The sequence below is a fragment of the Vespula pensylvanica genome, chromosome 1 (assembly GCF_014466175.1).
Source record: "Vespula pensylvanica isolate Volc-1 chromosome 1, ASM1446617v1, whole genome shotgun sequence".
NCBI classification, from domain to species: Eukaryota; Metazoa; Arthropoda; class Insecta; order Hymenoptera; family Vespidae; genus Vespula; species Vespula pensylvanica.
Window position 1 is genome coordinate 9,507,024 of NC_057685.1, and position 14,548 is coordinate 9,521,571.

Consider the following 14,548-nt stretch of genomic DNA (forward strand, 5'->3'; position numbering starts at 1 on the left):
CAAAAGTTAATATAAATCAGGATGCGATGCAAATAAGGGTAATCGAAATATCAACAACCATATATATAAAAGTTTACTCTTTTTATTTATATTTCCGTTATAAAAAAAGACTTTATCTTACAGAAACGATGAAGTGATATTCAACACGCGTGATGTTCTCAAAACTGTCACAAATAATAAGCGTGCGAATAATTTTTGCTTATCAACTTCCAATAATCAAAATCGCATAAAAAAGATCTTAAAAGACGTTTCATCATTCAAATAAATAGGAACATTATTACTAGATTTATGAATCGTCTTCTTAACGCAAAATTGAAAAATACAAATTTAAGATTCGCTACCATAGACAAATATACAATATTTGAAGGTACATAAAACCGAGCGTGTTATGAACGTGATCAGTATCAAAGAGTTTATAAAATTATTCGCACTGCAGTCTATTATTTCTTTTCAATCAAAATAACATAAGCAGCATCGTTAATCAACGTTCTTCATTCATAGGAACAAAGCAACATGGATCTTCGAACAAAATTAAATAATCTATAATTACTGATCTCACACACACATGCGTAACTTTCGAGTTAAGAGAGACGACCATGACGTTTCATTTCCTGCGATGTATGTATACATTGCACATTTATAATAATAATATATACATTAATACTTAACGATATACAACGACGTAATTAGATACAAAATACGACATATTAGTTTCATAGAATCGTTCGTAGGTATTCAGGCAAAATTCATAATTATCACAAATTGGCAGTTGTATTGTGAGCAAATAGTTAGAACTTCTCCAGACGTATAATCTCCATTCTTTATTTAAATCGTTCTTTGAAAGAAAATGAAAAAAATTTGAATTTGTCTTCTGTCACATTCACAGTGACAGCTTGCGTGGCCGGCGACGCATCTAGAGTAAGTCGTACATTTGTAGGTACATCAGGCCGCAAAGATCGAACTCTGCAGTATGAACTACGTCCTCTCTTCGAAGAAAGGAACGTGCGTCTTGTCTCGTATGTCTCACTTTGTTTCTTCTCAGAGAGGATCACAATTTTAGTCTATTTTCACACGAATCATTGATCTCCTTCAAGAGATCACCTTCGTGATAGTTTTCGTTTTTTAAATTGACAATTATGCACGTACAACGAGTCTTCTTCGTTCGTATAATGAAGAATTTTAAAAGACTTTCGTTGTACTTCTTCTCGGTAGTTTCTTTTTCTAGTCTGCAGACGCGCCGCAGTCCTTGTTGTTTATAATCACCATAGATTGCCCCAAACCTTTCACCTGCAATGAATGAACAAACAATGTTGATGATACAAGGTAAAAGACATACTTGTAAATCAAAACTAAGAAACGAATCAACGAGTGCGATAACTTCGAATGTCTTGATTTTCTCTTTAGTAAAAGATCTTTGACAAGTGAGTGCTAATTTCAGTTTCGATGTATTACAAAAGTGATATTCAAGAAAAATTACCTCGCGTATGGTGGTGGCGGTGTTCGCGCTGTTTCACCGGGAACCAGTTCAACGGTTCCCGGTATCGTATGTTCCGTTGATAAGGATGTCGTACTGCTCGTGCTTAGCCTAATCAAATGACCAGGATTCAATTTGATTGCATCATCGTAACTAGGTGGTGCATCGGTTACAGCCTCATAGTCCGGTGGCTTTTGTCTCGCACCACTCGGTGGTTCGTCGATCGAGATCACGTGGATCGGATCGTCAATCTGTAAAAACGAATAAATTTGACCGTCGATAATAATGCATAATTATATCAATATTTACAAGATCTATATAATATCAAAAAACTAAATTATGAAAATATATATATATATATACACACATATATATAACGAATCTCTGATCTAACAGAATTTATTCAACTTTTTTCTTTCTCTCGACTTTTCCCGTATTTAAACGCAATTACGTGTATAAAAGAAGACGATATAAATTTTTCAGTAGATAGAATTTTCAAGAGTAGAGACGTTCGATCAATGAATTCCAAAAAAAAACAGCTAAGATGGTTCAGTGCACGATAAATAACTACCAGCGATACATGACAATTTTCTCTTACTCAATAGCGTAAGGATATTCACCCGGAAGTGTCCGCCGCTTTATATTTGTCCGTAGGTCGTCTATAGATATCTATCTACGGACCTGAGTTGGGTATTCTTTATAAACTATATAGCCGCTTGAATGTAAGCCGCGAAAGGGCGGACAAGATATGTATAGGGTGACGCATGAGACACAAACGACCAGAATAGACCGGTTATTTGCAGCTATAAGGAAAGTTTCGGAGAAAATTGCATAATCGCTTTTAAGTGGAAATACAGGGTGAACGACTTAAATCTCGCGATGCGTCAGCTATAGCTACAAATTTTGTTTATTGATTTTTTTTTCTCCAAACAGCAAATTAGAATATTCAAAGGTTTGCAACGAATATGAATTGTTAGAATGTGCAGAAAAGGGTATTCTATATAATCTTTCTTTTTTTGTTTATCATCCGCAAAATTTATACCAGTTTTATCGTATGGAGAATAAAAAAGGTAAGCAGGTATATCTGTAAGAACGACCAACGATAAAAATACAGCTTTATAGATATACACTTCCGGGTGAATATCCCTAAAGTAGTAACCGTCCCTAACGACGATTCTAGTAGACGACCTCCTTTCATTGTCTACATCGACTATCTCATAGTTTGATTCTTCCTGTTTTTTCCTTCTCTTGTATTAAGAATTCGCGATGAACGTAAAATAGAAATCGTAGAACGTTTAAAAAAGGAAAAACCTGAAATGAGTTGCGTTTTATATGAAACTTTTTTTTTTAGATTATATCCGATAAAAAAAAGTCGTGTAATTTTTCCTTCTCTTTTTTTCTATTTTTCCTTGGATTACGAGAGATAGGAAGCGCGATAGAATATTATAAATGACGAAGACTAACGTTAAACAAAAATCAACAGAGTTGATAAAGAACGAAAAAGAGGATTTTCCCGGTAAAAAAGGAGTTAGATAAAGGCAGTCGACAGATAACTTTGAATCTTATTATCGCAGCGAAAGATTATATATCGTGTAAGATTATTTTTTAATGTTCTTTTTTATTGTTTATTTTTAACGTTTATTTTTTATAAACAGATAAAAATAATTTTAAAGCAGGATTTTTACTTGCAGGAGCTAGAAGTAATTACAAAGTAGCAAACTCATTTCTCTTAACTTCTCACGATAACGAATACAAATTAATTCTCTTAACTTCTTGCGATAACGTACGTTGCTCCTTGCGTCTTGATAATAAAGGACTGACCTGGATTGATCTAAAGACTCTTCAAAGACGTTCAACCATGTCAAATAAAACAATACAATGTGAAGTACCATCGATGACTCATTTTAGCAATGAATTGCTACTCTATGACTTACCGTTCCACGAGAATAAATTTTCCGTCGATAAAATCTGACACGAGAGGAAATGTATAACGTTCATTTCTACGTGGATCGATATCTTTCACTGATTATCGAAGGAAACTATAATCGAACGTTATTCCTCTTTTAAAATATTAACCGATATTCGCGACATTTAGAAACCACGGAGCGGATTACACAAATTATTCAGCTTAAAAGTAGAACGAGCATTAAATCGTTAACTTCGCGCGCATAATAATGATAAATTACCTGGGCTGTAATCGGATGATTCGCGTGTTGCGCGTGCGTACTGGTCCGAGTTGGCGGCGCATGTAACCAGCAACACATCGCTGCACAAATCAAAAGTGCCCCTGCGACTATGCAAGCGACTCCAACATATCGAACTGGTTCGACGTAATTTTCCGCGAGTCCTAGCCAATTTATCAGAGCTCCGACACATAACAAGACCATACCATACCTGTACGGTCGTTGAGAACGTCGTGAATCCTCCAGAGACATCACTAAAACATGACAAAAAGGACAAAACATTTTGTTATTTATATTATCATTTTGATAATAGAGGCTTGAAATTAAAAAGTTCGATAAGAGAATGATAATAATAATTACTATTATTATTTGTCTTCATATGTATAGCTTTTATAGCATATAATTTATAATAAAATGATAAACCTATTATTAATGATGACTCGTACGATTTGATAGACATGTGAAATAATTTAAACGACGTAATATATAGCCAGATAGAACTTGAATAACACGTAGTATATGAAGGGCACGCGATGCTTTTAAGATATGAAAGTCTATATATAGTTGTCGATTAATACAAAGTAACCTAAACACGGACCAATATGCCGCTCAATGTAGAGTCAATGCAGGTCGTCTTATCGTTATTAAAGTCACAATCGATATTAATCGTTTCCTATTTTATCAGCCTTCAGTTTGATAAGCGATCAAATTTTCACGACTAGTAGTCGTGCTTCTATCACGATAAAAAATTAAAGACTAATACACTGACAGGTTCATGATAGACAGAATTATTATTTGTGCGCGTAAATGTCTTTTATAAGATCTTTAAATTGAATGTAAATTGCCAAGAAACTTTTAATATAATATTGTTGTAAAAAGAATTCAAAAATGTCCAATGAGTATCTTAAAATAGATTGGCATTACTCATATAAATAGAAACAAATAATACCATTGATGATATCCATGACTCAGTATATCCAAAACCACTAAGCCACTATATTGCTCAGCTCTTTACGCACCGTGAAGTAAAGTGACGCACGCGCAACCATGTGTGTATATATATAAGATAATATAATTGAAACAAAATAAGCATTACGCTATTTTGCGAATAAGGTAGACTCGCGTTTCTCTCTTCACACGGTACAGAAACCATAAAGATAAGGCGTATTTTCAAATCTTTATCAAGCGAGCACGAGTTTGAACGAGTAAAGTCCCCAAGTCGGCACGTGTTCATCCGTCGTAAAACTACTTTTTTTACAAGTTTGCAGAATGACTGGCAAAATGATAGCGAGAGCAAAAATAATGCGGTTGCTTTCGAAATCGCAATGCAACAGAGGCATAATACTCGAAGAAAATCAATTAGTATTTTTGCGATTGCAGAGAACGAAAAGACGAAGGACGCAAGACTGATGGCACGTATGTCATTTCAATGAGATATGAAATTCAACACGCGTCACATAGCTAATTCTCGAATGCTCGAGCTCGGTAAATGGAAAACAGATTTTTTCAATTAACAATTGCGACGAAGCCATATGTCTTGTTTACGCTTTATCATTCTTTTTCTTTTTAATATTCGATAGTTCTTTTCTAAGAGCATGCACATTTCATGGCAAATAGCGTTCAAGGTGAAACCAAGTAGATATGATATCAGGCTTTTTATTTAATCAATGCGTACGTATGTATGTGCGAATATTCTTCGAATTGTTTTATTTAACGTATTCAAATATTCTTAATGAGCTAGCTGATATATTTGATAATAAATTAACCTGAATATTATTATTTCTTTCCTTTTACAATTTTTTTTTTTTTTTTTTTTGTAGACTCAACAAAATATCGATCTAACGAGATCACGGGAAAATTTTAATCATTGACAAAAGGTCGTTGTGGTTTGATACGTCACGCGAAAAGTTCCGTAAGTGGCGAGCGAGAGATATTACTGATATTCATGCGTATCAGTGAAAACGTGCTCTTATTGTTAGTGGTCAAGCGAATCGTCTCGACTGGACGTTATTTCTTCCATCTCTTCGAACCGCTATTTCAGTCGAGGTAGCTCAAACCGGTCGATGATACTCCTTGGTATGAACGGAATAGTTAATTGATTAGCGCATGCATTCGAATGAATAAACGAAAGATTATATTTTCTTGTCAGTTTTGATCTTGTTCCCTAGCGAACATCCTTATTAAAGACCTTCAAGCGATATCAAGAGATAATTGATAATATCGAGATCCTTTAAATTGTATTTTTTCTTCTTTACTTAGCATTTATTCGCCATTAAAATACAATTTATGATTTCTTTAATTTGCAGATAACTGATATATTTGGTGGCTCGTTTAAATTGTAAATAATAGCATGACATGAAAGAAAGTCACTTTATATTCAAGTGTTTGACAGAGTTATAACAGTCTGTACTTTTAGCGCTTCGTTTCTCGTTATTTAAGTCAAAATTCTTTTTTCAAGTATTTCAGTTTGATTAAGTTCTTCTGAGGTACTACATCGATATGGTTTGCGTAAAAGAATTTTGGAATAATATACTTTTAGGAAACTGCGTTTTCCTAAAAGTATATTTCCAAATGTACGTGCTTATATGCGTATGGTATTAATAATATTTCCTCGTATATATTAAAATATCGACCAAAGAAAAAATTAGAAATTCATGTCACATCGTAACATTTGTACTCTTATTTTTGATTTTGAATTTTCCGACTTAATATATTCGATTTGCACTAATATTTACTTGAACATTTACGTAACTCTTTTATGATCATTCCTCAAAATTTCATTTATTATTTTAAAAGAGCAAGATTCTTCTATTTGTGATGAACCTTATGATCATATAAGAAAACTTCGAAGTCCGGTTATTTTTTGCGTTTCTATAGCATTCTATACCGTTATAGAAATAGCTCACACATTCATGACGTTGACGCAAACTAGTGGTCGCCACCTCAACATATGTAGCTGTAGCGCTTTATCGGTAAAATATTCCGATTTGCTCATACAACGTCCTAAATATCACAATGCTAGATATATTAGCGAATTACCTCAAATATCATGACCTTTTAGAAATTGTTCGCTGAAATGATTACAATAGGAAGTATACACGTAATAATCGAATAACACAACAGACAGTATTTAAAAGTATAATATAAATATTATATATACTAAGTAATTGAAGACAATTAAACTTTATAGTTTCTGACTAAGCAAGCTTATTAATTTTTGATTAATTTTTAAGTTATATTTGGATGTAAACAATCTGTACGTTTTAAGATTCTTAGATCCTAAAATAATCAGTAATGGTTTAAAAAAAAAACATTTACAATCTTGCTCATCACGTTTATACATATATATTCATATTTTGTATTTAATAATAATCTCAAAATTGTTACTTCCAATAGGATACAAATATTCTTATGTGTACTGGTCCACAATCCAGGGATTGTGTCATGACTTAGCTTTCGAACTCGCTCAAGCCCTGGGCTACAACGATTGTTTATGCTTCACTTTTCACAACAATAAGCACTCGTGAGAACCTAACAGCAAGCGTTTCAAAATATTCTAGATAAAATAAAACGTTAGTCACTAAAGGAAAACACTACTAATTTCCTTGAAATATTTACGGTTCTAAATAACATAAAGGACATGTGCCAAATTTCCAGTGCAATCGAGCGAATTAAAATATCGGTAAATCGACACAATTTAATGAACACATCGTACAAACTCCACATATTTGCGTATTATACATTTGTAAAAAATTGAAATAGATGCAAATTGTCCTTATCATCGTTGTATAATCGTCATATTATTGATCGACATATTTTCCTGGGTAATGCGTTGATAAATAAAATTTATCGCTTGATAACACTGTATATTTATAATAGCTCGCCGAAATTAGATGTATGTTATTGAGTATTTCTTTTATGAAATAAAGGGAAAAAAAAGACAAACGCGTTTGTATGAGTATTCACATATCGCTCAAGATATTGAATTGCTCGCAATTAGAAAATATACGAGACGTTCCACTCGATGTTTCTTATTCTCAAAGAGATTCGTTCGTTCACATTACTCACGTGTCGAACGATAGAAACGTGACATCGTGAGAAGCGAGAGCGCTTCTAGTGGAAAGACTCGTACGCAAATAGCTTTAACGGAAATAGAAAAACAATTTTCAAAATAGTATGCTCTGGTTGGTTCTCATAAATCGAACGACATTATTTCATATTATCCGTGTGTCTACGTCTCTTCGTCTCGTTTAAGATAGAATAATTAGACGTTTATAAATACTAAACGACAAACGAAAACGGAGATCGATCAATCTATTTACTTAAGAACTCTTAACTACAAATTAGACTAGTAGATGAGCTAATAATAATTTTCCTGAAAAATCAATCAATTTTCTATTTATTGAAACCTCCTTTTAAAATTAAGCGTCCGACCATGTTAAGTTGCCGATTATATATATTTACTTGTTATATTATATACTCGTTAGACGTTGACATGTAAGGAAACTGAAAATTTCTTACGCTTTATAACTTACAGCAGTGAAGTTATAGTTGATATTCGATCACGGTAATACGTATAAAGATTCGATCGCGTCGTACTTTTGTTATTTCTTTTTCTTTTTTTCTTCCTTCTCCTTTTCGTTCTTCGTTTTATATTTTATCGAGCGGCCAACGACGGTCATATGACTCTATGCGAAGTATTCTCACTATATTTATAATATAGACATGCGTGTCTTTTATACAGCATATCGTTCGTCGATTTCCCTGGTAGTACCTTTCAAACGAGAACTCTCATACTCATTGCATGAACGACAACGGTGCAAGTGTTACACGGTTACCGTACGCGTGACACACGATCAACCTTCACCTCCTTTCGCACCTTAACGTCAAAGAGCAGCTGCTGGCGTTGTAAGAAAAGCAAGGAACCTTAGAAACTTTATACATGAAAAAGAACTATAACTTCGATCATTTCATTTAAAAAACATACAACGAATTCAAAAGATAAATCGTGAATTTTTCTTCTCGAACGTATTAAATTAAATCATATAATTATTAAAAATAATTTCTACATCGTTCTTATCTTGTTTTACTGCTATCTCTTTTCATAGTATTCTATTCATTTCTTATATTGCATAATAGACAAAAGAAATAAAGAGAATAATATAGGAAGTAAAGCGATACATTGAAATCTAAGAATATCATTGCTTAAACAAAACTGCCATGCGTGCGAAGATAATTGCACTACACTGTCATGCAACGAATTCGGCGTGCATGCTAATGATGTAAAGCTATGTGCACAACGTACCATTCGTGTACTTTCAAGTTTATCGATCTAATTCTTTTTTCCTTGAAAAAAAGAAAAGAAATAAAAAAAGGGAGAAACGTGTAAATATCAAATGATCGTTGAAACTGTTGTAGGTGCATGTTATCGATATTATAAAGGATTATCGTATTTTACGTTATGAATACATGTAGTTATAGGTGTATATACATATACGTACATACGTGTATGTGTGTATATATATGTATATATATATATATATATATATATATATATATATATATATATAAAAGAGTGAACGACGTTTTTTTTCTTTCCCTCTTTTCCATTTCTGAGTTTCTCGATTTTATGGTTCATCGACCGACACGATAAGATTTTCTAATCTTTCTTTCCGTTCTACCGTAGATTAAAAGTATAGATCTGTGCTCATAGTCAGACCACAAGGAGACCTTAAGGAAACCACGACGTTTCAAAGAAAACAACATTTTTTTCGTATTAACCTCTTGACCTGTGGCGTGATGTTATACAGCCAATGATAAAACTTTGCCATTGTACGATTCATAAATTAAGTCGCATTATATAATTATTACTTGCGCTACTATTTGCATTAATTACATTCTTCTTAAAATCCAATACTAGATTATCTCTTTTAGATATTCCCATACAATATTTTGGAATATTTCCGTAGGATTTTAAACCTCAAGTTTTTTTTTTTACTGTTTTCTAAGATCGAATTTTTTTCTATTATGAAAAAATAAATTACAATTTTATTTATGGCACACTCAATAAATGAATAAAGGAGGATAATCTTAATTTATATTCAAGCAGAATCGTTTATCTAAAGATTACTAACGTTTTAATTAGTATCCTAGTATATGAAGAAAAATTGAGAACATTGTTAAGTATTTATCTTTATTAACCAAAAGATCTAAGCGATATCGAAAGTGGGGAGAGTTATCTTGATAAGTCTAAAAGTAGTAACACGGCATGTCGGACGCCGCCTTAATTTATACATCATTATCGGTGTCGACCTTCGGAAGATCAAAGTTAAAGTGAGAAGAATGCACTGTAATATATCAAATACGCTATTCCGTGACACGATATGGTAGCCATGGAAACATGAAAATAATCGTCAGCTTTTTTCTACTCGATTTCACAACTCACGAAACACGTTCGGTATCTTAATGATCATCAGAGTAAAGATTTACAGAGAAGTTTAGAGAATACAGATTGAATATAGTATATCGAAAGATATCTATCATTCGCAAGGTTCTTAAAACTTCCGCAAACGTAATTTCATCGACTCTTTTATCGCGAGAACAGAAAATACATAACTTCGCTGAAGTTTCTATCAAGCATATTATTTCAATGTATTTAAAAGAAAAAAAAAAAACGAAGGTGAGTATGCGTTTACTTTATTTTATGTATTTTTATATTTTTTTTCCTTATCTATTTTTTCAGTAAGTTATCATATACATTAGCATATAATTATTTAAAGAGAACAAAATTAAATTATTTACGTGTAAAGTATTCGTATTAAATAAAATAATTACTTTATGTGATTAATTCGAATGAGTTATAAACGACACCTTTTTTTATACACATTCGTTTTTGTCATATTTTCCTTCTCTTCTCCTCTCTCTCTCTCTCTCTCTCTCCCTCTCTCTCTCTCTCTCTCTCTCTCTCTCTCTCTATCTATCTATCTATCTATCTATCTATCTACCTATCTATCTCTCACTCTCTCTGTCTCTATCTCTGTCATTTTTTCTCTTAAACAACACGACAGCAATAAAATCTCTTTTTCAAACTTCCCCTCTCTCTCTCTCTCTCTCTTTCTCTCTCTCTCTCTTTCTCACACACACTCTCTCTGTCTCTGTCTCCGTCATTTTTTCTTCTAAACAATACAACAGTAATAAAATCTCTTTTTCACATTTCCTTTTTACATGTCTTTTTCAATTTCTCACGAAATATTCCTATAGTGTAGAGTTATTTATCTCACTGACGACCTATATGACGTGATACCGCTATCGCATGCCTCGTTCGCGCAAGAATTACGAAATAGTGAATGGTCTTTTGCGTCGGTGTTACCAAGAATAGGACAATCCTCCTGTTAAACGTACTAAAGCTACTCTTGAGACCAGTATTGTCTCTTTATCATGGTACTGTGACAGAAATTATACATAAGTTCCTTTTTCTGAAATCGTTTAACTGTAATAATATAAGCTTATTTCTCTTTCTCTCTTTTTTTTTTTTTTTTGTACAAAGCAGTTGAAAAGTGCTTATTAGTAAGTATACGTTGAAAGTAGACGATTTTGCGTTTTTAAGTTTTGATAATGTAGTGGCAATGAATTGATGACTCGACTTCTTCGAAAGACGTAATCTATGACTCGTATGTTTATAGAAAAACATCTTCCGAAGAATGTAATTTCTAATTTAGAGAACTTTTGCAATATGATTAAGATTCAAGATTGTCGCAGTAATAAAATGATAATTGTTAGACGTTGATCAATGAATATCCGCCGACTTTACTAAACTATCTTCATCTATTTATCTAATAGCACGGCCAACAAAACATTTAATATACGTCTGAGTTTATGTATAGGAGTTGTGAATAGATTAAATATAGAAACGACGCGACAAAGGATAACTTCCATACGTGTTTATCAACACTATTATTGATCACTCAGGATTGTCTTATAGGACGATAAATTTGAAAGTTAACTGTAAAACTTTTTGATTCGTATAACGGAATCCTAAATTACCAACGAATTTGAAAGAAATGCGTAACGTTTCCCATAAAAACATCGATGATTCAGATCGAAGAAGATAAGCGGCAGAAATAAGTTATGCCGTTACGTCAATACCATAAGTCCAGCACCGGTAATTCGTATACGTATTCCTGGCGATGACTTGTGAATCTAACAGCAAAATCATCGGCAAGAAAATGTACGGAAGAAAATAATACGGTTTTCCCGTCGTTTGTTGTTTCTTCAGACGCTTCCCTGTTAAAGCAATTAATTGAAGTACATATTTATCGTTTCCTTACATCGACGAAGTTCAGGGAACGTGATCGACAAAAGAGAGAAAAAATAAACGAGCACATCACGTGCGTTTTGTAGAGAGGTGAAATATTTTCCCAGCACGTGTCGATGCACGAAGACATCATAATTTACACCGATTCAAATGAAACGTGTGAGAATACGAGAATACCCGAAGTTTAAAGTTTTTGATCAATCATCACTACTGATTTTTACCATGCGAGTTTCCTCGGTATAAAAATATCTTACGGAGGAACTTTGAACTCGTTTGAATGATTTTTAATTTTCCATGATCTCCATTATCTTCAATATGTTATTTTCTATTTATTTCGTATCACTTATAAATCGAATATCCTTTACAATTTTTCTAGAAAAATGGAAGTTTGCTACGTTGGAATTAAAATGAGAATTTATTTATAACGAATCTAAAATTATACAAGATTTAAATAATCAGTATTGACAAATGTTCGTAAAAATATAATTTCGTTAAATTCTCTGTAATTACCTTATAAGGAAAAAACGAAAAGAGAACGATAAGCGATCCAAAGTCGGCCTGATAATTTTTTAATATTGCGAATAATGAACGCTCGATTATTCGTAGATACGATAAATATCGTGATCGACGAATGATAGATCTGTATCTTGTTTCGAAAGTAGGCGGTGCGAAGCAGATATCCGTTAAGATACGTGTAAAAGGCTCCTACCCGAGAATCAACGACGACAGGACGACCTCGTCGTAATTGACTTCACTCGAGTTTTTCACCTTTTCGAATTCGCCGGAGTAAATGGCGATAAACAAAGATCATCGTAAATTTAGCATAACGATTATGGTGAAAAGTCGTCAGGGTCACGTTAGATAGAAGATGAAAAAAGAAAGAGAACGAAGTAAAAAAGAAAAGAGATAAAATAAATAAATGTTATATTATTATGCTTATAGCAATGTTAGCCATATGCAAAGAAAATTATTTTAAGGATAATAAAAGTACATTAAGAATATAAAAGAGAGAGAGAGAGAGAGAGAGAGAGAGAGAGAGAGAGAGAGAGAGAATGGGAGACTAAGGAAAGACAAGGAGAAAAAATTAAAATGTCGCTCATGGTTACCTGGACTGAAAATAACGTTCGGTCGTGGCAGTGTGACGATGAAAGAAGAAATTGTAAAAATAACTTTGTACACTGTACACACTTTTGAATTATTTCTTGATAAATCACTGAATCCGCTACTTTATTATCTCAATGTGTTCTCGTTCCTCTTCTGTACATCGATAATAAAGGGAAATCCGAAAACATGAAAACGCGGAGTAAAGACTCGCTCAGTAAGTAATAAAAAGGAAAAGGCTCCTTTCTATTGCAAGAACGCATCAAGAGAGCGCAGCTCCCACGTTGAGGACTCGGCGCAAACTGACGCCGTACTCGTTCGCGCTCACTGTCCAACCCATGCTTCCCACTTACTGCTCGAGTCAAGTACGAGCCAAATCGAAGCGATAAAAGCATCACGAACGTGACGCTTTGCACCTAACTTTAAAATTCGATCTATCCTCCTCGTCGCGATTTTATCGCTTGTTGCGAATCGTCGCTTATATACCTTTAACTATAATATTTTTGAATTCATGAAAATTCATTCTTTGTAATTAAGGCTACATTTATATATAGATACGATATTTTTACTTTTTCTGCTCGAATGTAATCGACCAACTACGATAACATTCTTATCGTTCGTTAACACACAGAATAAAACATTTTATGTGAACATATTTCTCATAAATACGTATATCTATTACTATATTTATATTACATATTTATATACTGTATGTAATTATTTTATTACGTAGAGAAATTATTTATCGTATAAGTTTTACGAATCAAGAAATTCATCATTCGTTATCCACATACAAAATATTATTACACATACAACGCTACAATCCATGATTATTGTTTTAAATGATTAATAACAATCTGCGTTATCGATAACACATATTTCCCTCTAGGAATATAACATATAATATCATAGTTGTCTTTAGGGATATGAAAAAGAAAGTAGCAAACTTCGTCAACCATGAAAATTTTATCCCATTTCAATTTTATTGATCCGTCCGTCTCGGAGTTGTGACGGAGTTGATTCCCCTTCGAGAGACCAGCAACGCGACAATCATGATAAGGAATATACGAAGTTTGCAGATTAAGAGACATAATGTTGTTTTATTTCGATTACGTTGTTGCGAAAATTAAACAAAACGTATTGGTTAGTCGCAGTTGTGATAACGAATCGCACAAGTCTTTTTTGCTGCACCTGAAAGCGTTTTCTGTTCTCAGTTTATCACGAGAAAACTTATTTTTCTTATTATATATCATGTAAAGACTATATTAATATTCTCTTCATATTCTATTACAATCATTAATATTTCTATGCGTTGAAACCATTACTTGTGAGATTTCGTAACATTACAATCTTTTTACACCTTGTATATAATTCACTTAACGATTCTACAAATTACTTCTCAATCATTATCAATAACATTCATGCGTATCCTTCAAAATGAAACTATTATAGACAAAGTCATAGCAAATAACGTAG

General features: G+C 32.9%; 1 protein-coding gene across 7 annotated transcripts; it reads right to left on the minus strand.

The window, feature by feature from the left end:
* Nucleotides 1-62: 62 nt before the first annotated feature.
* Nucleotides 63-13,521, minus strand: LOC122632096. Of its 7 annotated transcripts, none has more exons than XM_043818607.1 (6): nucleotides 13,160-13,520; nucleotides 8,193-8,591; nucleotides 3,661-3,911; nucleotides 3,244-3,321; nucleotides 1,478-1,725; nucleotides 63-1,287 (listed from the first exon to the last, which is right to left on the minus strand). In XM_043818607.1, the coding sequence occupies exons 3-6, from the start codon at nucleotides 3,907-3,909 to the stop codon at nucleotides 1,284-1,286; spliced, it is 579 nt and encodes a 192-aa protein (XP_043674542.1). In that variant the 5' UTR covers nucleotides 3,910-3,911; nucleotides 8,193-8,591; nucleotides 13,160-13,520; the 3' UTR covers nucleotides 63-1,283. The 7 variants fall into 7 exon arrangements, with proteins under 7 accessions (XP_043674542.1, XP_043674531.1, XP_043674514.1 ...); XM_043818596.1 differs by having other exon boundaries at nucleotides 13,078-13,520; XM_043818579.1 differs by lacking the exon at nucleotides 8,193-8,591 and having other exon boundaries at nucleotides 13,160-13,521.
* Nucleotides 13,522-14,548: the final 1,027 nt, after the last annotated feature.